At 35.5% G+C, this 24,371-nt stretch overlaps 1 protein-coding gene across 2 annotated transcripts; it reads right to left on the bottom strand.

Moving 5' to 3' along the window:
• Positions 1-3,586: 3,586 nt before the first annotated feature.
• Positions 3,587-23,425, bottom strand: LOC143462315 (uncharacterized). 2 transcript variants are annotated; one of them, XM_076960430.1, is made up of 4 exons: positions 22,355-23,424; positions 18,065-18,169; positions 15,587-15,758; positions 3,587-4,288 (listed from the first exon to the last, which is right to left on the bottom strand). In XM_076960430.1, the coding sequence occupies exons 1-4, from the start codon at positions 23,364-23,366 to the stop codon at positions 4,063-4,065; spliced, it is 1,515 nt and encodes a 504-aa protein (XP_076816545.1). In that variant the 5' UTR covers positions 23,367-23,424; the 3' UTR covers positions 3,587-4,062. The 2 variants fall into 2 exon arrangements, with proteins under 2 accessions (XP_076816545.1, XP_076816546.1); XM_076960431.1 differs by having other exon boundaries at positions 4,144-4,580; positions 22,355-23,425.
• Positions 23,426-24,371: the final 946 nt, after the last annotated feature.

Below are 24,371 nucleotides of genomic sequence, written 5' to 3'. Positions count from 1 at the left end.
GTTTGTTAGCAGCATCGAAACATTCACTGAGGTTAGGAACATCTTTTAAAATTAATGAATCTCCTTGTTCAATTGATAAAGCATTGTCTTGTTGGAATATATTAAAAAAGTTGCGTTTGGTAAACGAATGAGAGAGCCTATACCATACATTGCAAATCCTTTAACTTGAAAAGGAATAGCTGATATGATTGATTTATTCTCATAGTTAACACTTGTAATTGTTAAATTTGAACCGTATGGGATGCTACGTATCTTTAAAGCGTATAAAATTACTCATTGCATTATCCAAAAATTCTTTGTTTGCACCATCAGTTTGAGCTTCAGGGTTAGTTACATTTTTAATACTATTACCATTCAAATCAAGGTTTTCTTGCATAATATCTCCAGATTTTAGATACTTTATTTTTATTCCCTATAACTTTAGATTTAGTAGTAGAAACATTTTTAGAATTTGTTACAAATTTTGAGATAATACTCATCTTTCATCTGTCTTTATAATAAATGAATATAATTAATTTTGATCAATAATTAAGCGATGATGACAAGCAAATTAAGCATCATTATCTTTTACCAGGGTTTCATTATATCATAACGGGTATAACAGGTTCAGGAAAGACTAATCTGTGAACAAATATGATTTTGGGGTGGCTCAATTTTGATAAATGTTCTATTTATAACTTACTATTAATCTAGAAATAAATAAATATAAATTTTGGAGAAAACGAATAGGTAAAAAGTATATATATTTATTAAACCCTGAAGATTTTATACCAGTAGAAGGACTTACTGACAAACAAAAGACACTAGTTTTTGATGATATAAAATTGGATAGCAAAACATGAATAAATTAAAAGAACATTTCTACCTCTCCAGGAATAGAAATTATCTTAAATTTATCTCAAACAATCATATTTTGATACTCCGAAATATATCAAAAGAAATACTAATTGTTTTATATTTTTGGAAATTTAGATAATAAAGATATCAGACATACAGTATAACTGATGAGTAGGGCGATTATTTTTTGACCTAAAAATTGAAAATTTTGACAAATTTTGACATTTGAAGATTTCAAGTAGTTAAATTACCCATTATTGTACAAAAAGTTAAAGTTTATTGTAGTAACGAAGGGCAAAAATATGAACACAGACCTAGCCTATTCTGAAAGGGAAATGAGCTAATTACAAATCACTGCCAAAAAAACTGCAACTAAAACACAACAAAAACTGTTCAATACATTTGTCTAAACTAGTGATTCCCAACCGCGGCTCTTAGAGCCGCATGCGGTACCAAGCCTTCTTGCGGCTCTCATTGACCCCTGAAAATCCCTCAAAAAATATAAAAAATCTGTTTATAATAATTAGGGCAATTATTTTTTGACTTTTCAGTTGGCGTTGGAGTCATGTTGGACATTAAATTGATTTGTGTTATTTTTCTTGTTAGTGTTGCTTTTCGTTGGTAGGCCTACATGCTTTCAAATTTTCGTTCTAATTACTTGAGTGTTTTCATGCGGCTCCATACGTACTCTCAACTGTCGCCTTTGCCTCAACGTTCTCGTGATCAAACGCCTTCTTCTGGACCTTCCGATGACACACCACCCACTTTCTTTTCTTGTGATGATTTCGCAGAAATCCACACAATTTAAGTTTTATTATTAGTATTACTTTCTTTGTTTTTATGTACCGTTAATTTCATGTGAGTGTACCATCTTGCTGTTTTCCTTTGTCTTTCGTCGACTTCTTCATTTGTGGCAAATTTATTTCTTCACTCTTGCTTGTATAATTGCATGCTTATTTCCTTTATGTTTGCTGCATAGCTTTGTCTTTGTGCTTATATCGTTTTTACTCCACCCTTTTTTGCTTACTCATTAATTGTTGACGTTTATGATTTTCGTTTATGTTTATGATCTCATTAGAAGATGCAGTTCGCTTGAACAACCTTCATCCCTTGTAGTTTTTGCGCAGATTTTATCGTCACTACCGTTGCTTCCAACACAACTTCAGCATGTCGATGTTTCTTGTATCTTCTCCTGACTTTCAACTTGACGATAATACTTCTGATACTCCGGCTGTTGCATCGCCCACAGTTACCTTTACTGATCTCACGCGACCCGATTCACCGCTTCCACAGTCGTCTTCCTAACTTCAACTACCGCTTATCAAACCAGGTCAACAAGGCTCTAGTTACTTCATGCCTCGGCGCATTGATCTGGCTGATTGGCAACGAACGGTGATTCGTCCAGTACAAAAACAATTTCAGCCTTTTGGAAAAAACATTCTGGTGCCAGTTCTTGCATTTCCTGCTCCACCAACCACTTCGGCCACAGGTCTTCTATCTGGGTTCCAGCAACCGGAGGAGACATTTCAACCGATTTCACAATTTCCTTTAGCTCAGTTGCAGCAGTTTTATGACTTACTCGAGTACCGATGAAAACCTGCAATACAAACAGTATTTGGAAAACATGTTGCTCTCGGAGTTACCGTTCAACATGTAGTTGTATTATCATCTGTAATTTTTCATTCATTTGTCCATAACTTCATTAAATACTGTTGTTTGTGCATGCTCACGTTTGTTATCACCAGTGTGTTACATACTGTTAACTTTTTCTTTCCGTAGCGGGGTATGAATGTAGCGGACTGGATTGTATTTTTTAATACCTTAACATCATTTCTTGCAAAAACGTTTTCTAGTTATTGGTAGTGTGTTAATGAATTTGTTTTTTGATAAACACTTCAACTGTTGTTTGATATTAAGAAACTTGCTCTGAATAACTTCGTGGAAACACTCCTTTTAGTATGTTCTCAGGTAGTATGCCAGCATCTGTGCTGATAAGAAGTCTTTATTGGAAATGCCCGCTTCTTAACTTTAACACTGATTAATTAATTATTTATCTATGTCTCAATGTGTCAACTTCAGCTATATGTATCTCACATTGTCAAATTATTGTTTTGTCTGTTGCATATGCAACGACTCACATGTTTTTCTTGTCAAACATTTTAACTCATCTTGCTTTCACATTTTTATAAGCTCGCACTTCTACCAGCGAGCAGATATTTAGTCCAGTGAATCATGGTAATAGAAAGCGTTATCTGCGTGAATCATTGAAATCAACAGACGAGCTTTCTGAGCTAGTCATGGTTATTGCAACACATGTATTAGACATTTTATAAGCAGTAGTTTTTTCCTTTGTTAACTCGCCTCGTTTGATCTTAATTATTTCTTTTGTTTCGTTTCTGCTTCGGATATTTCTTCGTTGTAGACTATGACTCCCACGGTTTGCACTGTGACAAACGAACATCTTTTGAGCTGTGAGGTTGTGTTGCCTTGCTTATCCTTATTCTATTATTTCAGATGAATGATTTTACGTTTAATAAAGCTAAGCATAACGGCATCATTTAGTACACTTATGTTCTTGGTTATTTGTAATACTGTATTGAGAAAGTGTACAGCACCTACAATAAAAACCTTTTCTTGTAAACTGTTTTTGTTGTAATATTAAATCCTTTCTGCTGACAAAAGTAACCGCATGCAACAATAGAGTCAGGTAACTAAAGTTAAGACAAGTAATCTTCAGTTTTATAGTTTTTTGTTTGCCGAATATTGAAGTTGCAGTTTTATTTGGCGTTATTTCTAACCACCAAACTGCCACAACTAAGAAACACATAATGCGAATATTTTAAATGACACTTTTCCCAGTTGGGAAACAACAGAAATTTCTCTATTAATACGTCAATTAACCCAACACTTACAAGCTTGCCTAAAACTGATTATTCACGGGTCCTTTCCCAGAAATGCTTCTAAATGGTTTCACTTGAGTTGTTAATTTACCTTCGTAACTCAATGCACGTGTAAACATACCTTTAAGATCCAAACGCAAAAATTCACAGCCTAAAACAGCAAAATTTCTGTTTTCGAACAGAAAAAAAAACACCAAATTGTTTGAAGCAACATTTTTAATAAAACTGGGAAATGTAAAGCATTGTAATTTTATATTTCATCTTTTCAAAGTCATGTTAATACTACACAAAACACAATTTTTCAATTTTAATAACAATTATGCAATTAGTCTCCTACGAGTACATCGTTATTGTTAACAGAATTTTCCACAGTTACACATTGCAGATCTTCAACCGGATCAAAATATGGAGATTTCAATAAATACTTTTTAAGTTCATTTGGGATTGGAAGATGAATGATGCGTTCTGGTGGAAACTGCAGTCGTATCACGAATCGTGTATAATACTTCAACGACTTCATGCATGAATAACGTGAAACTGGTCTGATAAGCCTGCAAAAACATAACTTCAAACAAAGTAGAAATTTCTTCATAATAAAAATCATGCTTTGTGTTGCATCGAATTCATTTTAGCACTTTGATATGGGAAAAGTGCAACTTTTAAAAAAATACATTATCATTGCCTGCAATCCCAAGAAAATTCTACAAATTTTACTTGCCCAATTGCATCTATAGATATCGATATCATTTTACTTTAGGTTAAATTTCAGGGTTTTTCATTTTCCAAACATGCAAAAGTAGTGGAGAGCCAAGAAGTTTTGCCAGGACAATCAAATACAGAAACCTAAATGTCAACAAAAATAATTTACATGACCAAACATATCATAAAAAATTGAATTATTCATGTGTATGATTGCCTAATAAAACCATATAGGTATCAGATATTGTGTCTCAGTCTAGAACTATGGGCACCGAAAATCTGACACAAAACCGTTCGTGATAATCAACCGTCCAGAAGTAAAAGTAGGCTCATAGATCATACCTAGACTGCACATTAAGAAGTGGCTCAACAAAATCTAGGTGCAGTTCACATACTAAGCTTTGAAAAAACTTTTTTACTGGCAAACATTTTGCATAAGCATAGAACAGCCTTAGAATTTGAATACAGTCAAACATTAAATAAACTTAATGATGTGCATGTAAAGTACAAAAACTTCAATTTTACACTTATAAGCTTGTGAAGGACGTTTCATAAACATATACCATTCTAAGCACCAGTGGCTTTGGCAAATGAGGGCGGCACCAGTCTCAATTTGGGTTACTTAATCAGCTTGTGAATACACTGGCCTGGAACCAATTAAATTATGGGAATTAAAGTTAACCTAGCCGTTACTAATTCACAGCCTCCTCACAAACTATATCATTTCTGAGATTCGTCACTAATTGCAATTGGTAACTAATTTTTGTTCATTTATTGTTACAAGTGATTTTTGTACCGATCCTTGATGCTTTTTTGGTGATTTTAAATCTGACGATTTGTGATATTTGTTTCTGTCTGCAAGCTATAATTTCCTTACAACTTGAAAAACGCGATATTTATAGTATTTGTTAATTATGTATATTGTTAACTAAACCTTGATATTTTCTACCTAGGTGGGCTAAAGCTGGTCTGTTTAAATTCTTACTGTTGACCATCCCCTGATGGGGCTTGGCTTCTCACAGTCATTCGCTTCTCCAAGTGCCTTTGTTAAGCGTGGCTGGGGTTGATTTTGGTGTCATCGCCAAATTCCTGGGTCTGTTCCAATTAGGTCCACCATTGACTCCAATTTGCATAGAACTTTTCCTGAAATCTATTTCGGCCCCAATCCGTAATTGCGAGCATACAACCTAGGTCGTAGCTTTGGATGTGTCAGGGTTCCGAAATTTGTAAAGGATCGACTCCAGGTGACAATAAACTTCAGTGTTGTCCGCCCATGCAAAATCTCAGCTGGTGTCTGGCAGTCTAAACATGGGCGCGGCGAAAAGCGATAACATGCAAGGACACTGCAGAATGCACCTTGTATTTTCATGTGGCCTCAATAGTTTTTTTCCATGCCTCATTTAAAGGTTTGTATGAATCTTTCAGCTTCTCCGTTTGAGGCTGGGTGAAAAACGGGTGACCTGAACCTTTTGTTTGCTTTGACCTGAACTGGGTTCCGTTGTCAGTGACTATCGTCTCCGGAAGACTTTCTATTTAAAAAATCTGCCTCAGCGCACGGATTGTTCCATTGGAAGTTGTGTTAACAACATCCTGCATTGGAATGTAAGAATAATTTCAGTGTGCATCAACACCAATCATCCACATATTACCCAAAAAAGGAAAAGCATAGTCTAAATCAACGGTCTCACACGGGGCCAGGGACACCATTTTGTGCGTCCCCCGACACACTTCCAATTTTTAAATATTTAATTATTATCTTTTTCATTGTCTCATTTATTTCAATAATCTTAGGCCAATAGCAAATCTTTCAATTTTTGCGTCAGTTTTAATAATTTCGGGAAACAATGTAGCGACGATAAACGCCGGTTTTTGCTTGTTCTGGTTTTAGCACTGCATTGAACGGGTCTATGCTCCTGCTCAAACACACCGTTTTCTTCACTCTTGCTTTTTCTGTTTCTTTACGAAGCCAACATGCGATTTTTTTTTGCTGTTTTCATTTTGATATGACACTTTTCATCTTAAACCTTCTGAGGAACGATTGTAAGACAGTTTCTACCTTTTTTATGTGTTTTTATTGTGAAATTTTGCTTTATAAAAAATGTCTTACAATAATATATAAATGTCGTTTCAAAAAAAGAAAAATTATAGGCGAAAGGAGAGTTTTTGAAGATAAGTATGTATTTTATCATTGTCTTATTTGTCAGAAAAAGATAGCTGCTATGGAATTTAAAATGGGCCGGCACTATGAAACAATGCACCGAGATAAATATGATGAGTACAAGGTCAAAGTTAGGACAGAAAATGAAGCAACTGAAATCAACGTTATGCAAACAAAGAAGTTTCTTTACCAATATTGCTCAGTCCAACGAAAATGCTGTAAGGGCAGGAGTGAAAAGTTAGCAAAGTCATCAAGAAGTTTTAAAGAAGGTTTGTACATAAAAGAATGTCTTTTGAAGGCAAGCGATATTTCATGTCCTAATCAAAAGAAAATGTTTGAAGGCAGAAGCTTGTCACCTAATACAGTTGCAAGCAGGATTGCAGAATTAGCTGGCAATGTAGTGAAACAAATACATGCAACGTCAAAGGACTTTGAAGTATTTTCAATTGCACGTGAAGAAAATACAGATGTGTCAGACACGGCACAATCCGCTATGTTTATGAGGGGGGTAGACTGCAGTTTAAATGAAATGGAAGAGTTTCTGGAACTAATACCATTGAAGGGATGTGATTTATTTAAAGCCCTGGAAAACTGCATTGGAAAACATGGCTTACCATGAGATAGACTTATATGTTTGGCCACTGACAGTGCACCAGCAATGTGTTCCAACAAGTTGGATTGGTGGAAAACTAACTAAACAACCTTGAATCCATTGGCTTCAACTTCGCTAGTGTGCATTGCATTTTACATCAAGAAGTTCTTTATAGTAAAGTCTGCAAATGAAGCGAGTCCACTTTATATGATCTCGGCGGCTGAATCACATGCAGTTCAAATCTTTTCTTGCAGATATGAACTCTGAATTTGGTGAACTTCTAAATCATACTGAAGTAAGATGGCTGAGTCCTGGAAAGGTTTTGAAACGTTTCTTTGCACTTAGAAATGAAATCGCTTCATTTATAAAAATGAAAAATAAAGCAGTTCCTTTGTTGGCTGATTCAACTTTTCAATGCTTTTCTAACAGGTATTACGGATCATTTGAATGAATTCAAAAAACAGATTATCACGCAAATGTATGATCATGTGAAATCTTTCAAAGTTAAACTAGGTTTACAGAAAAAGCAGTTCGATGAGGGCAATTTGTTCCATTTCTTAACACAAGTCTGCAGGAAAAGTTTAACCAGAACGCTTGAGACAATATGGATATTTGTTGTCAAACTTACTTCAACAGTTTGATGGGTGCTTTGCAGAATTTGAGGTACTACAGCCGCAACTTACTTTTTTTACTGCCGTTTGCTGTAAAAGTTGAGGATGTTGCAGAGGAATTACAAATAAATTGAGCAGAACTTCATTGCGATACTATTTTGAAATAAAACCATGCAGTTGTACGAATTCCAAAATTCTACTCATTTCTTTCACGTGAAACGTTTCCGAAGTAACTCCCTGTGAGATCAAAGCTCACTGATAAACATTTGTAAGTTACACTGAGATTGGTTTCTTTTGATGAATTCATACCTAATATTGAGGACATTGTTGCTGTGAAACGCTGCCAGCTAAGTAGTCAGAACAAAAAATGAAATGTAACGCCGATTACATTCATTTATTTTTGTTCAATGTGTTCTGTTACTTATTGCGGCCCTTAGGATGATTTGCAAGTTTTCATTTGGCTCTCAGAGCAATTTGAATTTGAGACCCTTCGTCTAAATCAGTGTTTCCCAAACTTTTTTCCGATAACGCCCCCCTGGACAATTTACTGACTATCAAACGCCCATTTAACAAAAAAGTAACAATAAATTTACTATCCATTCGAGAAGCAAGAAAAAAGCACATGCACGCTTGCAAAACCAGCTTGAAATTTTTACAATTATTCGACGTACGATGGGTCAATTTTGACAACTAAAACATTTCTGACACGGTAGGACATTCCTCTTTCGAACTGTGTAATTACTTTTCTTTAACTACATCGATAAGCAAATAAATTGAACGTTTACAAGCCTAGCTCCAGCCATCAGAACTAGATAACAGGGATTATTACATCATCCACTATCCAAGTCAAACGAAGCTTTTGTTACATCATAAACATGTTGTTAGATAACGCTCGTAAATCTCCTCCTCTCACTATCTCCAAAGGGTTTCTTCTATTGTCCAGAAGCATTGTGACGGCACTCAACGTACGCTCTAATTATACAGTGGTTCTCAACCTTCTGATCTTGGCGGACCCCTTTTGCTGCTGTCAAAGCAGTGGCGGACCCCTGAAGTTTAAGCAAACTAAGGGTTCTGAGACTGCACTTAAATGTTTCTTTGCTTAGTTTTACTTAATAGTCTTGGTGCACAACTGCGCTATTCATTCAAAATAACATCAAACTATGCGGATATTTTTACTTAAAATCACTGTATCCAGCTGTCTTCTCATATAATCCGCAATCTAGTGCATCGCAATAGGCCTTCCCTGCTGGTGATAAATCTCAATAAGCTTTTGTATTGTCCCATCACAATAGGCAATTAAGCAAATGTTCAAGCCTATTTCAAAAAGCAATGATAAACAGCAAAAATTTTTTAAAAACTCGTACTTTATGTTGCAAATTTCGAAGTTCTCACAAACCAACTGAAAACGTTTCGCGGACCACCGGTTGAGAACCACTGCTCTAATAAGTATGAGCTGGGAAATGCAATGACAACATTATTACCCGGTCCCACACGTGAGGATACTTCACTTTAATTTCGCGTTGCAGCCAAAATGATTGATTCGAGATACGGAACTTTGGTTTGAGTTCAAAATCATTTTTCAAGAATCCCTTGCTCGGAAATATCAATGAATAGGTCGATTATCCAGTCAGGAATCTCCAATTGTATTACATCCTGAAACCGAACTTCCATGTCTTCATGCAATTCCTGAATATACTTGCTGTATGTCTCAACATCAACATTAGAAATACCTTTGTCGCTGATAGCAAATTGTTGCAAGCTGGAAAACTGGAAGAATTGCGTCTAGCTAAATTTCGTCCATACAAGGCAAGCTTATTTTTGAATCAACACAGTGCTGATTTCACCTTGATTAGATTTACCTTGTTACCCTGAAGGAATATAGGTTCAATTCGTTAAACTTGGAAAATATATCTGACAAGTATGCGATATCATTTCATAGCAATAATTTCTTTGGCAAGGCCAGGGTGACAGCTTTCCAAGAATTCCACAACATTATCTATCAGTGTGTAAAATCGTGCAAGGCAGTTTTCTTTGGAGAGCCATCTTACTTCTCTGTGTAGAAGTAATTAAGCGCTCAAGGGCCTCGTCGTTCTCTTTACACAATTGCTTAAACAAGCGTGTGTTAAGTCCATGAGCTTTAAACTTATTTACTGTCTTAATGACAGTCTTCAATGAGAGGTTAAGACGACCACTGATATTCTTGGCCACCAAATGCTGCGGATGAATCACACAATGAATTGTAAGCACGTTTGGATTCGCTGCTTTTAGGAATGCCATGAAGCCACGGTAACGGCCCTCATAGATGGGGCGCCGTCAGTTGCACACACTATGATATTGGTAAGTGGAATTTGTTTTTTTTTTCGAGATATGTTTTAACTTCTTGAAATACTGTCTCACCCCGAGTATCTGATTCCAGTGCTAAAGCTATTGCCAACTCTTCATGTAAAACTCCAGCATTCACAAAACGAACATACCCAAGTAATAGAGACTCATTTCCTGGCAAAGTTGACTCATCCAGTTGTAAACTGAATTCTGTATTCCTGATGATGCTGCATAAGCTATCTTCCATATAGGTGGCCATCTCATCCACCCGTCTCTGAACAGTATTGTTACTCAGAGGAATAGATTTAATAACTGTAGAAGAGGCCTTGTGATGCAAAACGGTGTCTAAAACTTCCTTCACTGATGGCAAGATCAATTCTTCCCCGATCGTATGCGGCTTGCCTTTTCTTGCAAGCATCAAAGACAAATTGTAAGACGCACGTAATCCATCATTACTTGTATAGGAAAGGTTTGAAAACATCGTGCCAACAGTTTTCCGTTTTTTGAAATTGTCCCGGACCATTTGAAAAAATGTTGCACTCTTGGCTACTTTATCTGGGTGAATTTTCGTTAAATACTCGGAAAGTCTGGACGGCTTTATCTCTTCATTAGAAAACACTTGAGCACAGTAAACACATTGGCTGTGATTCTGGATTTGGGGCTGGAATTAATCCATACTGGAGATTACTTGAACTGTATTGCCTGCATTTTCGTTTGGTTGAACTCATTATTTAGCACTCTAATGACTGAATAAAATAACTATACCTAGGTACCGGCTCACTAACTAAAATCTAAGAATATTGCTGTTCACAATCACACTAGCTTCCTCGTGGCTTAAATACCCTTTGGCATATGCAACATGAGAAAAAACGCAAGATTATTATGACGCAATACTGTTGGAATTCGTCTATTAACATAACAATAAGAATAGTGAGACCATTAAATGTATTTTATTTTGGGATTAATCGAAAATTCTCAGACTATGAAACCGACCACAGCAAAGTAAAATAAGTAAATGGAAGCATAAATCTATTATACAAACAGCGCAAATGTTTACTTCGGCACTGTTCTTGTTACTGCCCACTTTATTATTAGCGCCCCCTTGAGAGGCGCCAACGCCCACAAGGGGGCGCTGGCGCCCACTTTGGGAACCACTGGTCTAAATGAATGCATTGCCAAGGTTGCATTGTTTTCGCCCAGGCCTGGTATATCTGGTCGGGTGCTTATGCCACTTCGCGGCAGGCCTTACATGATTTGGCAACAGCTTCAATATCCATGTTGACGCTCGTGATATCTGTGTCATTCGAGTGATTCTTCAGTGAGCTTCGTGAAGTAGCTTTCAAACAGGAGACTGCAAAGAGTGTAGTATCAGAGTACCCTTTTCCATCCAGATTGAGTCCCTAGGGTACCAATATAGAGCCAGCTCATCTGTCGGGGTTTTTTTCGGCCAACCAGTTTGCTCAACGTAAGCAGTAATCCTCTTCAACACTGGATCTCGCAAAGTTTGTGCTCAGATTTGTTGTAACGTTAGTGGTTATCCATCGAATGTCTCTTCTACAGCATGTAAAATTTCGGCATTGCTCGATTTGATCAAACCGACTGGTAAAATAGAAAGTCCATCTGCGTTAATGTGTTGTGATGTCAGCTTGAACTAGATTTTGTACTGGCACGCCATCAGTGTGATCGCCCACCGTTGTAATCACTGTGAACACAGAAAGCTTCTTTGTGGGTGAGAAAGTTGACACCAGTGGTTTGTGATCTGTGACAAAGATGAATTTTCTACCATATAAGTACTGATGAAACTTGCTTACCCCATAAATAATTAATTGACAGGTCTTCCTTTTTAATCTGCAAAAATCTTTTTTGCGTTTCAGTCAGTGTTTTGGAAGGGTGTGCAATTGGTCGTTCTACACCGTCGTGCTGTTTCATCAGCACTTCTCCAATTCCATATTGCGAGGCGCCTGTAGCCAGGATAAGAGGCTTGGTTTCAGTATAGTGACTTAGCTTAGTCACAACTATGACATCCTCTTTGAGCCGTCGAAAGTTCCATTACGAGAGTTCCATTTCATTGACTTTCTCTGACAAGAATTGTTCGGAACGCATTGGGTAGGACGTGACATCAACTTCAAGACTATCTGAAGTACCTTCTAGAGCTGAAGTATACTTGTACATTAAACCAAACACATGGCTCCAATCTAACCCAAATAGGTTAGTACCCCTTTCTTTGTTAACTACGACTAGCTTTTACTGTTGAGTGGTTTCTCCACCAAGCTTTACATCAACGACACACTAACCTTTAATATTTAGCTTTCTACCATCATAGGTTTGTAATGTAGTCTAGTTTCCATCGCATAACGATGTGGTGAACCAAGTTGACGATATTCATCCAGTCCTACCATGGAACATGTCGATCCTGTGTCCAACTGACACAAGATCCCCTTGCTGTTGATTGTTGCACGAATCCAAGCCTGCTTTCCAATGCGCAGGTATAGCTTGCAGGTAAATCGGCAACCTTTGGCAATTCCGTGGAGTATCACTGTCCAATCTGCATATGACTCTCCTGGTTGCATATGACAGTTATAAAATACAAATCTTGCGGCTTGAACGTGGACAGTATCCTTGAAGTGCAAAGATAGCTTTTCAGTTAGTTCTGCAAAGGAATTATCTGCAACGTGTTCATCAGCAAACAAATTTTCAAGAAGTGCGTAGGTTTTTGAACCAGCTCAGGCTAGCAAAAAAGCTTTCTTTTTGTCTTTGGACATGAAGTTGTAAATGTTCGTGTGATGCTCGAACCTCTGCAAGTAGTTGTGTCATTTTCATTTTGTTTTGTTGAAGGCATCAAACACTAAAACAGCTGTGTCTTTCTCTACAGGTTTTACCAGTTGCACACTGCTAAATGCAGATATGAAGCTTTCTTGCTGTTCTCTCATTTCGTTTAACATTGCTTACAGGTTTTTATCCATGGCTAATTTCTTTTTTAAACGAATCCCGCTGCCACCACTGTTGTATTCTTAGTGATACAGAAGACTATAAAACTTGGTTATCGCCAACATGAAAAACTTAAATCAATAGCGAATTCACAGAACTCGGACACCTTGACTATTTGTTTGCACAAAAACAAACAGAAAAACGCTAGTTGCTACTAGTGAGGCATACACATGTTAGTAGAAAACACAAGTGTTCGAGGGAGCAGACACAAATTACGAAAACACAGTACAGTTATATAACAAAAATCGTATTAGTTTTGAACTTTAAGAATCTGAAGAGTGGGGAAATAAACAAAATTTTTGTTGTTTATCTACGTTACCCACAGGGTTAATTTCATAGCAAACGCGTTGATATGGTCAAACATGGAATGTATTAGTTGCCTTTTTCTCCGCAGACATGAATTTAGTTTGTTTTAATAGATAGTTATATCTACCAAAAAAGCAAAATCCTGTATCCATTTCCCAAATTAAATGATGATCGGTCTTAAGGTTATGTACGCGACCCATTTCTTAGTTTCGGGGAATGTAAGTTCAAGCTAAATCATGCCTTAGGCGATTGAGTTTACTTTACATCATTTTGAAACCTACCGGAACCTTTCCGCGGGTCATGGGTTGGATGCCCCTGATCTAATGCTTCTTCATCCTGAGGAATGCCTCTTTAACCCTGTTTGAAGTTTCAGGTCATTTGTATCATTACAAAAATTACTGTCGGTGTCACTAATGAGGTTTCTGCATTGGTTGGCTTTATTTTGCAATATAAAGAAAGTTTAGTCACGTCTTGATGGCCTGACTCTGCTGACAGTATGTGGAGCACACTTCAAAAGCATGACCTTCCTTACCTTACTCGATGCCGCCATTATTCGTATTTATCATGTGGTTATGTTATTCCTGCACGCTTTAGGGCCTTGGGCTTAACTACTTTTACCTGCTCATTGTTTGCTGGAGGAGTTATATTGTTATGTTATAGTGGTTAAGATTTTAGTTTTTCTTTCCTAATAGACAATGACGAAAAATAAAAGATATGATTTTCATGAATCACCAATTTCAACTCAGAAATTGTTCTTCAGAAAGCAACGACTTTGCTTACTGTACATGTGCCTGTTACGGCTGTTTTCCCCCTTTTCTTTGTCCCCTTCTTATATTGCAAATCTTTTGGTTCCACTTCAGTGGGTGTGACGTGACCAAGGCTGGACTGGAACAGCTGTTCACTTTAGTTTCATTTTATACACTGTTGTGTTAGACAGCAGTGTTATGCTAGCCAGTTATGCTGTGCAAGCCTGTGTCAAAGTAATTCCAGCAGCAAATGTAAGTAGCGTAATACTTTTTTTTGTATCGTTGTTTGACCTATGTTACTTAACTCAGTTTACGACATTGTTAGTTTACCTTTAATGTTCTGCAGATTTTACAGTAATGGTGTACCATTCATTACAGCAATCATGCATGTATCGCAATATATTGGCTAACCTCATTTCAATAAACCAGCAAGTGATAGATGGTCAATTAGTTTCTAGTTAGGCTGACAAAGGCTATCCCATTAACAGTGCATTTAAACCCATAATTGTCTTTGTCGATGTCGCTAAAAGCAGCAATTGAGATTTGTGTCAATATCACTGTGTTATTATTACAATGGTTTTGAGGGTTCTTGGTGGTTTAGATTACAACGTCACGATCACATGACCTTCAATTAAACTAGCCAACAAATAACGTACAATCAATAAAAATCGTAGTGGTTTTAAACTTTTTTATGTACGGTGTGGGAGTTTTAGTAACCTTCGACGCCATAGTTTAATATTCCTGGCTAGACCAACCAGGGGTGAGTGTTGGTGAGGCTATTTTGAGTTACCTTTACAGTCTGCATTTATAGAAAATACAGGGCTAATGCACAACTGGGCAGAAAATGATGATGAAAATTCCTAATCATTAAATGTATAATTTCCGCCTAGCAATTCGAGTTTTGACGTTGTGGCTTACAAGTAAGCCCTAAAACATACTTACAATAGTCTATGTGCAAATTTTTGGAAAGTCCATATACATTTTTAAACTAACGGCTGTTTTACTTAATTTAGTAGGCAATGAATAAAATAAAAAATGTAACTTTTAGTCTTTGTTGGGGCTGTATACTAAATGCATAGCTTCATAGTTTATGCACATAAAAGCAATCAACGTTTTATGGCCTTACCACAAAGATATATATTTATATTCAAGAAAAAACAAAACATTCTTTAACTGCATTATCTACAGCTGTAGTGGTAAGTAAGTTGACTAAATAAAAACACTTATTCAGTGTAGTTATGGCAGCAAGTCTATCTATAGATTATCTTTTGCAAAATATTTTCAACTTTCATTACAGATTCTTTCTATAGATGTGTTACAAAATTCCAGACGCCGGTCAGTAAAAAAGGAAACCCTGGTAGAAAATTGGTAATACAAATAAAAACTCCAATACCAGATTCTTCTAGATTTCTTAACCAAAAACATACCGTATTTGAACAGGAGCTTGACCCATGTTTGTTGGACGGCAAAAATAGAGAAAATTTCCAGTTGCTGAATGTCTCATAGCACGTTCAAGAAATACGACGATATTAGGATGGCAGACATATTCAGCAACCTCGTGGTTCATGTTTCCATCAGGATCATACAACTGAAACTTTCCTGTAAAACATTCATGCCAAAAAATTATTACTTCTCATACTACAACAAAATTTTGCATAAGTTTACAAGAGATAGAAATAAAATATATACACAAAATCCTTGAACACTTTATAATGGAAATTCAAATAGAGGAAGACATATACTAGAAAGAAATAATTCTTGTCAGGCAATCTTCAATTCTGCAAGTTAGCAAAATCAATACTGGAAAACTCAACCCTCCTAATCAGATTGAATCACACAAAATAAACTCAAGGGTAACATTTCGTTGTAAGTAAAAATATATGTAGTTATAGATACTCGATCAGGTTGATAGCAGTTGTGTTTAAGCTTCAGGCTAAGTCTAAGGTGTTTGAACACCCCCATTGAGAGTTAACCATATATAGTGGTCAACATATCGAGCCAAGAAATACATTCGACTCATACGCCCAGCCTAAAATCTGGCCAAAATATTTTATGTCTCATTGACCAAAATTCTATTTGTGCGATAAACAGCATACATGTCATCTCCCGTTAAACAAAAATCGAAGCAACTTACATTCAAATAAACTGTTCAAGTCAAGCAGAAAGCCAATGATGGTGGATGTAATTGAATGCTTTTTGGCAGATATTCAACTTCTGCTTAACATTTTTTATGAAAAGGTTAAGTTAGAATGTTATAGTTTACCACTAACACTTGTACTTATCTTACAGATTTTTATGTTGTGTCAGAATGACCGCAGACCGCATTGATATAAAAAATACCCCGGTGAGAATGCGATTAAATTTTTACTGCACAAAGCATGTCAGTGGCTCGTGTTAGCTGTTAGACATTGCATTGGCATTTCACTTTGGAAAAACTTTTCAGGAAAGACGATACCCACAGTACATAGCGGTACTGGAAGGCTATACGCCCTTGTGACATTGGCATGTAGAAATCTATTAGATTTGGGCAACAACACTATGCTGCGTGAAGGTTTTGCAAGTTGCAACTGTGATAAATTACTGTGTCATTCAAAGCAAAGTGAAAGAGATATAATGTCCAAATTAGCATTGTTGTTTATTCAAATTATATGATTTAAGTCAGTGGTTCTTAAACTGGGGGGCGTGTAACATTCGTAAGGGGGGCGCGAGAGATGACAAGCTGTCTATTATATGAGCTATGTCTAAACATGCTTTCTTGACTTTCACTATAGTTCATTTTTACTAAAATTTTATAGTGTGCCACGATGGCAATTGTATTTTTGAAATTTGGATTCCGAAATACATCAATTGTTAAGTCATAATATTTGCTGTTTCTCCGCATTGAAGCGTATCGTTTTCGTTTACTCATTCATGCACTCCTAGCTCGACTAACTGCTCTCTTGTTTTCTCTTTTTGCGGTGACCTGTTTTTTCTCACAACGGGGGGCGGCGTAACAAGAAAAACTTTTACAAATGTATCACTTGAAGAAATACTTAATTTACATTAAATGCATTTTCTTTAGTTTTACAATTATAATGTAAAACGGGAAAGGACGAAAAGGACACACTACTGTCGCCTATATACTCACAATGTTTTACTTAAATTTGTAATAAATAGTTGTTTGCCTTATCTGCTTGGATTTACTTTTGCTTTATTGTCTAATTTTGCATTTTAGGCAATTTTATCTGTTGTATGTTTTAAAATTTAATTCTTATTCTTTATTATTGTAATCTGCCCTGATGAACCTCACCAACATGGGTTTGTGAAACGCTGGTCCAATAAAGAATTCTGTTACCAGTTGAGCATCTATTGTTGTTGACGAAGGATAACAGGTCTGGAGTAAAATCTTTATTCTATCGTAAGAATGCATTTAACTGCAAGAACAGATTGAACATTATCCTCCCCTACAGTAAAAGTCGTCATGGTAATAAATAACAAAGTAAGTGGAATCATGTTGAGAATGAATAATAAACCAAGCATCGTTTAAAAAAAAGCTCTGATCAGTGTAAAACATAAACTCAGTACGCTTAAATTCTAACAAGCCTCCCACTGACAATCAGGTGTCACAATTTGAGTAGCACTACTGTAGCATACATGACATAAAGATGTGTAATGATATAATATCACATTCTCCGTATGATATGTCTTTATTTTCTGTCATGGAAAAAATTTCCCTTTGATATGGGTTAAGGTATATTGGTATTAGATCTATTTTCGGTAAAGTGTATTTTTGTTATTTCTTTTTTACTGTCAAATACCGAACAGGGAAAAATGGAAATAATTCCAATTTTGACTTCGGTTTGATAACTAACTTAAATCAACGCAAAATAAAATACTTAACATATAATCAAATTGATCCTGATTACCATTTGTGTGTTCAACTCTAATATGGCGAATGGTGTTTTCTGCAGTTCGAACAGTGACCGTCAAAATGTGTAATGGATCCTGACTGTCCCGAACCAAAAACAAGCCTAAATGAAATAATATACAGTTTAAAATATTCACATGAGTGCTAAGAAAAAAATGTGTTAATGTTTCAAGTTGACTATGCAAATAATACTAAAAATTCACACCAGTAAAATGTAATGTGAAAATTGCACTTATCGGTTGGAGTTTTGGAAATCGTAACTCATATTAAGACTTCTTTTGTAGAAAATAGTCAAAAAGAGGTATAAAATCTCATGTACAAAAATAGGTAACAGTCTTAGATATACATTACTTATTTCTCAACCAATTAGCCATATTTTGGAAACGTTACTCATAATTTGGGACATTAAACCAGCAACAGACGTAAATCTAGATTTATAGTTTGCTGATTGAAACAAAGGAATGGATGAACTAAGTTAGTCATACCTACTTTGGTTTGCGTGAAAATCACTAAGCAAGGTTCACAGATTTTTGATGCCATTGTGATTAAAAATATTGAACAAACAAACAATGAAAATATTGATGTTGTCTGAACTGTGTTAACCAGATTTTTAAAGTCAAATCAAAAGCAGGATATAGTTTGGCACTCTGAAAGTTAACTTTATATTTTTCGACACGAGCTTTCGCAAGCATAAGCTTGTCTGAAGTACACATGTAGAAGCAAGCTCAAGCATATGCTTGCGAAAGATCATGGCGAAAAATATAAAGTAAACATTCAGAGTGCATAACTACATCCTGTTTTTTATTTTACCAATTAAAATATTGTATGGTTCATTTGTAGAACAGGGTAGTCAAAAGGAATGTACTGTAATGTAAAATTGTAAATGTTGGTGGTTGAAATTGCGACTGCATCAGTATGCAGATATGCATAGAGTAGAAGATAATAATTAACAGCTTAGCAACCAATTAAAAATATTTTCCGAACAATACAAAAAAAAATTTGAAATGCTCTTCTGTAGGGTTAAACATTAGGTACATGATGTTTAAAGGACCTGTTACGTGAAATATAGTTAATACGTAAATTCTAAACAAACTTAAGGACTTATATAACTTAAAAATTAAACAGCGACTAAATCTAAAAAAAGCTGACTTTTCTGGTTGAGCTCTAAAAAAAGCTGAGAATCTAAAAATCTAAAAAAAGCTGAGCGACCAACTTTAATGTTATGGAATTGGTAAAACTAGTTTCCACAACAACTTTATATTTTGCTAAATTGTGTAGGAGATGTGGCTAACATAAATATTGGAAGTAATACAACTTGTAACTAATATGTAAGGTTTCATTTGAGTTTGGTGGTTCCATAATCATTCACACAATCGTTTGTGAAACGTAATTGAAAAATAACACAAACCAAGCAACACAATTACAATAGAACACAAACCGAACGACACCTTAACACATCTGATAAACTTCAAAACAGCAAGAGCTATAACTAGCTGGCAAAGCAAACATTACAGCGGTGCTTTTTAACAAAATGACCTAAAACATTATGCTCTTACTCGTAGTTGACCATTTTGATTTTTAGAAACAAAAGTATTTTCACGAAGTTTATTACTAATTCCTCTTCGGTTTAATTTTTTAAGGCAATAGTTGTTCCAAAAGATATCAAACAACAAATGTTTAAGAAGATATTTAAAAACAGTAAAAAACCTGTGCAGAAAGCAGACTAAATCTAAAAAAGCTGACTTTTTTGGTTAGTTTTGTTTGAAGAAAACGTTTAACAAAACATAGCACCTCGTGGACAATGTTCCCAAATGGGAACATTTAGAAAAACGGTAATCTAAAACACAAAAACAAATTTTCATCAAAATTGATTTGTCTTTTGTACCTATTCACTTTCAGCATATCATGTTTATGACGTCATTAATCCACCAGCCCCACCAGCAAGCTGAATTTAATGCTCCCACAATAAATTCAGCTTGCTGGTGGGGCTGGTGGATTAATGACGTCATAAACATGATATGCTGAAAGTGAATAGGTCAAAATGAGGGGTTTTGGTGTTTTTAGCTCCTTGTAAAATAACCGGAACGTCACACCAAATCAAAATTTTGACTTTTTCCAATCCTTCATTGCTTTTAAGTTCCCATTTGGGAACATTGCCCATTTAAAGATCTATATGTGAAATTAGCCTTCAATTTAAATTTTGTTGCTTTAAAACAGTGGTCACCAAACTATGGCATGCACAAATCACAATTGAACTTGTTGTATGGTAGCCTATTGACCAAAGCGGGAATTCGACCCAAGATAGTAAGTTTTTATGATTATCTGGTCCTTTGTGAAAAAAGTTTGGTGACCCCTACTTTAAAAGCATAGTTAAAGATAGTAATAGGAAACAAAGAAGAGTTTGAGGAACATGTTGAAATAGTCCTGCTGCACTAAAATGGGAAAACAATAACGTTATTTCTTTGTGTCGACAACCCATGGGGGAAATCTCAGCTAAACCAGCTGGCCCTGGATTGAGTTACGAAATACTGCAGAAAGCACTGGCAAAGATCCAAGTCCAAGCAAAAAATTAAGCAGGAAAACGCTCACTTATCTTTGCAACGTGTTAATGAAAAAAATAATACATATAGCGTGGAAAAGCTCTTGATATTGAAAAACAAAGGTTCAACGCAAGGTTTTTTATCTAAAAGAAGCCAAATTAGAAGCTCTTATCTTAGAAAGTCTCTTATCTAACAAGGCATGACCTAATCTTCATCTTCATCAATATTAAAATAAATTGTACAACAGCGACAATTGGTACCATATATAGCTCCCCAAAGCAAGATTCTGAATCAAACTCTGATTTAAAAGCTATCTAAACCGCTCACTGAACATCATTAATTAATCATAAAAACCTTGCATTATAATGGGACATTTAAATTATGACTTCCTTAATGACTCCAATCCCAACATTAGATTGTTTGTAGATAAAATGTTCCACCACCAAGGACCTGTTACTTCCACCAGTAATTTTCAATAAATGTCTATTAAAAACAAATTACTGCATCTGCAACAGTCTTAGATCACATATAGACAAATGTTTTTAATTCAATAATAAAACTTGCAATAATAGTGGAAAGGATATTTGATCACTTCCCAGTAATGCGATGTTCTGATTTTGGTAAGCCTGAAAGCCGAGAAGAAAATAACAACAGCAGACACTTCAATGATAAAATCATAAATAGTATTCAAAGGCTACAACAAATTGACATAAATGAGTTACTCCTAATTTAAGATGTTAATAACATATATCCAGCATTCATACATAAATATAAGACATGCTTCAACACCAGCTTTCCAGTAAAATCAGTTACAAAAAAGAAAGGCATACACAGGCTTTCAAAAAATCTTCAGGACTTACTGAAAAAGAAACAATTGACTCATAGGAAAATGCTTCGTAAGCATACTACTACAAATGAAAAAGCATTTAAAATACTTTGTAACAACTACGCTTAAATGCAATTCGACAAGAAATGCAAACTCACTAAAAAACCCTTCTACAGTAATGTAAAAGCTACTTTGGACAATAATGAATAAGTTATTAGGGAAAAGAAACCTATAAAAGGAATGCCTAATTGAAGTCAATGGCAAGCTGGAGTCCAATAAAACACCTATTGCCAACCACTTTAATAATTACTTCTCCTCTGTTGCTGATGACGGAGAGCATTTGAAACAGATAACCATGATATTTTGCTTGCCAAATTATATCCCTGTGACATAATAGAAATCGCAAATAACTGGTTTAAAAGCTATCTTTTCAAGTAAAGTTTGCAGATGGTGGAATTAGGCCTGCACAAAATGACAACAGCCAAAATAGTAACGTGCTACTACAGATAACAAGCATGTATGCAAACATAGTATAATATATGGAGAAGTACTGAGCATATCTAACATGCAGATGCAGGCAATGAAGCAAAATGATCAACTAAACATTTGGAAAATCTTTGAGGTCAAACATCTATGTGCTTTGACACTAGAAGTGTTGATGGTGGGAAAGTAATATCATTGTTGTTTCTCTACAAAGCAGATGCAAGTATATTGCACGATTTTTTTTAAAGCATATTAATAAATTTAAGATAAATACAAAATTATAAACACTAATTTAACTCATAAATTATTATTATAGTACAACAAGTAATTGCAAACTAGTAGTTTGAAAGTTTAAAGCCTAAAAATTGTCTGTTCTACCCAACTTAAGAATATAATGTGCATGATAAAAATATTACTAAATAAAATGCTGCATACTTACCAACTTCATTTGGACACTGGTTTAACATTAACTCTGCATCTTGCCATGTCATATTGCCCCAGTACCAACCACACTGGTTAAGATTCCTTACACTATGCAACAATCCAGTAGCAGAGTCACGAAGACAAGAGCAAAAGTGCGCCTTACCAAAACATCTTTTTTGAGTCATTTTAAAAGATGAACCATCATAGACATCACATTGCGATTTACTTTGCCCCTGCACAGACATAGAATCATCACTGATGACATCATTTTGAAAGTTCATAGGGAAAGTTTTTGTTTCAGACCCTGCATAATAATAATGTTCAGTACATTGACTAGTGTTGTTTTCCACATTTAACTTAAAAGATGCAGCAATTGCTTCACTGAATTCATCATTGTGTCTGGAAATGCTGTGAACATCATGAAACAAATTTTCAAAATATTCTTCATTTAACTGTCTCCGCTGAACTGCTGCATCATGATTTAAGACTCGAGGAGGTATTGGTGGGGCAGTTACACCATTCAAACTTGGCCTTAAATGCTGAGGTTTATAAGGAATTTCTGGAGCAACGCATAGTTTATTAAACAGTGAAGTGGATGACATTGATGAGTAACGTGAAACCCTTTGCGGGCAATTACTTGGCTTTGCATGATTTTTGTTTGATGTTTTTACAAGTGGAATAGTCTTTTCTTCAACAAAAGATTCTTCAAGTGTTATATTTTTCCGATTGGAAAAGTCATTTACACTGAACGAAGTTTTTGGCACAAAATTCTCTCTTGCTTTATTACCTTTAAATGTACCACAACTTGAGCCAAATTCACCATAAATCTCTTCTTCAGTATCACTCTGTGAATCATTTTTCTGTTTTTCTGTTTTACTACCTTTACTTCTTACAGTAGTTCCACATTCTTTTGAGATATTTCCAAAATTTCTTGCTTGATGTCTTGACAAAACAACTTTACTGAATGTAGGTCTTGTGGTTTCAGCATCACTAATACTAGAAGTACACAATTTTTTCATAATTTTCATGAAATATAATCTAATAACAAATTACATAGACACAATTTCTGTAAGCATGAAGCAAAGATTACAAGAAATATTAGTTTATGGGACAACTCGCCTCAGTTACCACCTATAGCTTGGTTCTGGAAGAAAACCTATTGTTTTCCGTAGTACAGTCGAAATCGGTTAAAGGCATAAATCGCTTTATTGCATAGCATTGCATAATCCCAAATCATTCCCATTCACTTGTGAAGAAAATTCAACGGTTAATCGCATAAGGGTTAATCGTATAAATCGATTAATCGAATAGGAATTCTTAATTGATTTGTAGACTTGTATCACTTAACCGCATACTTCCTTTGATGAAGTGTTAAGTTGCTGAAGATTATCCTCACCAATAAACAAAAATCATCGCAAGATCTCCCATAACCCGCAGCGATTAAATACATGACAAGACACTGAAGACAGCAGTTGTGAATTAAAGACAGCTTCAATTAAATTCACCGCAAGGCTTCTCTCCAGTGATTATGAACCACAAAACTATGTTTCATTTAAGGATTGTTACGGATCGTCACATCACAATAGAAAAAACAAGACTAATTTTTATTTAACGATCGTTAAATCTCAAAGCGCAAACCACTGCAGAAACATAGAATACCTGTACTGTACTGTAGCCTACGTATATGATATAAAATGCCAGGACAGCAACTGTTTAACAACATATCGGAAAATATTAAACAAACTACAATTGAGAGTTATTTTAATAAAAATTCATTTCCTTTTTTGTTTCGTGATTTTTTTTGTGTCGAAATCGAAAAGAAGGAAGCTCACTTGTTGCTTCATAATGCATTGTGTCATTCCAAAAATCGGCGGAGGAGCAAGAATGCGTGCGCCGGTGTTTAAAAGAGAATAGCGGAGAAAATGTAGGTAAAAAACGCATACATCGGTTAATCGCATAAAAAAGCTTGGCAAATTGACTATGCGTTTAACCGATTTCGACTGTATCAAGTTCAGCTAAGTCATCTTTGCCTA

Source organism: Clavelina lepadiformis, chromosome 6 (assembly GCF_947623445.1).
Source record: "Clavelina lepadiformis chromosome 6, kaClaLepa1.1, whole genome shotgun sequence".
Taxonomy (NCBI): Eukaryota; Metazoa; Chordata; class Ascidiacea; order Aplousobranchia; family Clavelinidae; genus Clavelina; species Clavelina lepadiformis.
The sequence above is the reverse complement of the archived record's forward strand: the minus strand, read 5'-3'. Positions and strand labels throughout refer to the sequence as shown.

What these genes read in the sequence shown, in the direction of transcription:
- LOC143462315 (XM_076960430.1), bottom strand. Translation starts at nt 23,366, where the DNA reads ATGAAAATTATGAAAAAATTGTGTACTTCTAGTATTAGTGATGCTGAA. An exon ending in CCAGTGTCCAAATGAAGTTG is followed by an intron (nt 18,170 to 22,354) that starts GTAAGTATGCAG and finishes TATTTCATTTAG; the next exon opens with GCTTGTTTTTGGTTCGGGAC. An exon ending in CAAGCTCCTGTTCAAATACG is followed by an intron (nt 4,289 to 15,586) that starts GTATGTTTTTGG and finishes ATGTTTTTGCAG; the next exon opens with GCTTATCAGACCAGTTTCAC.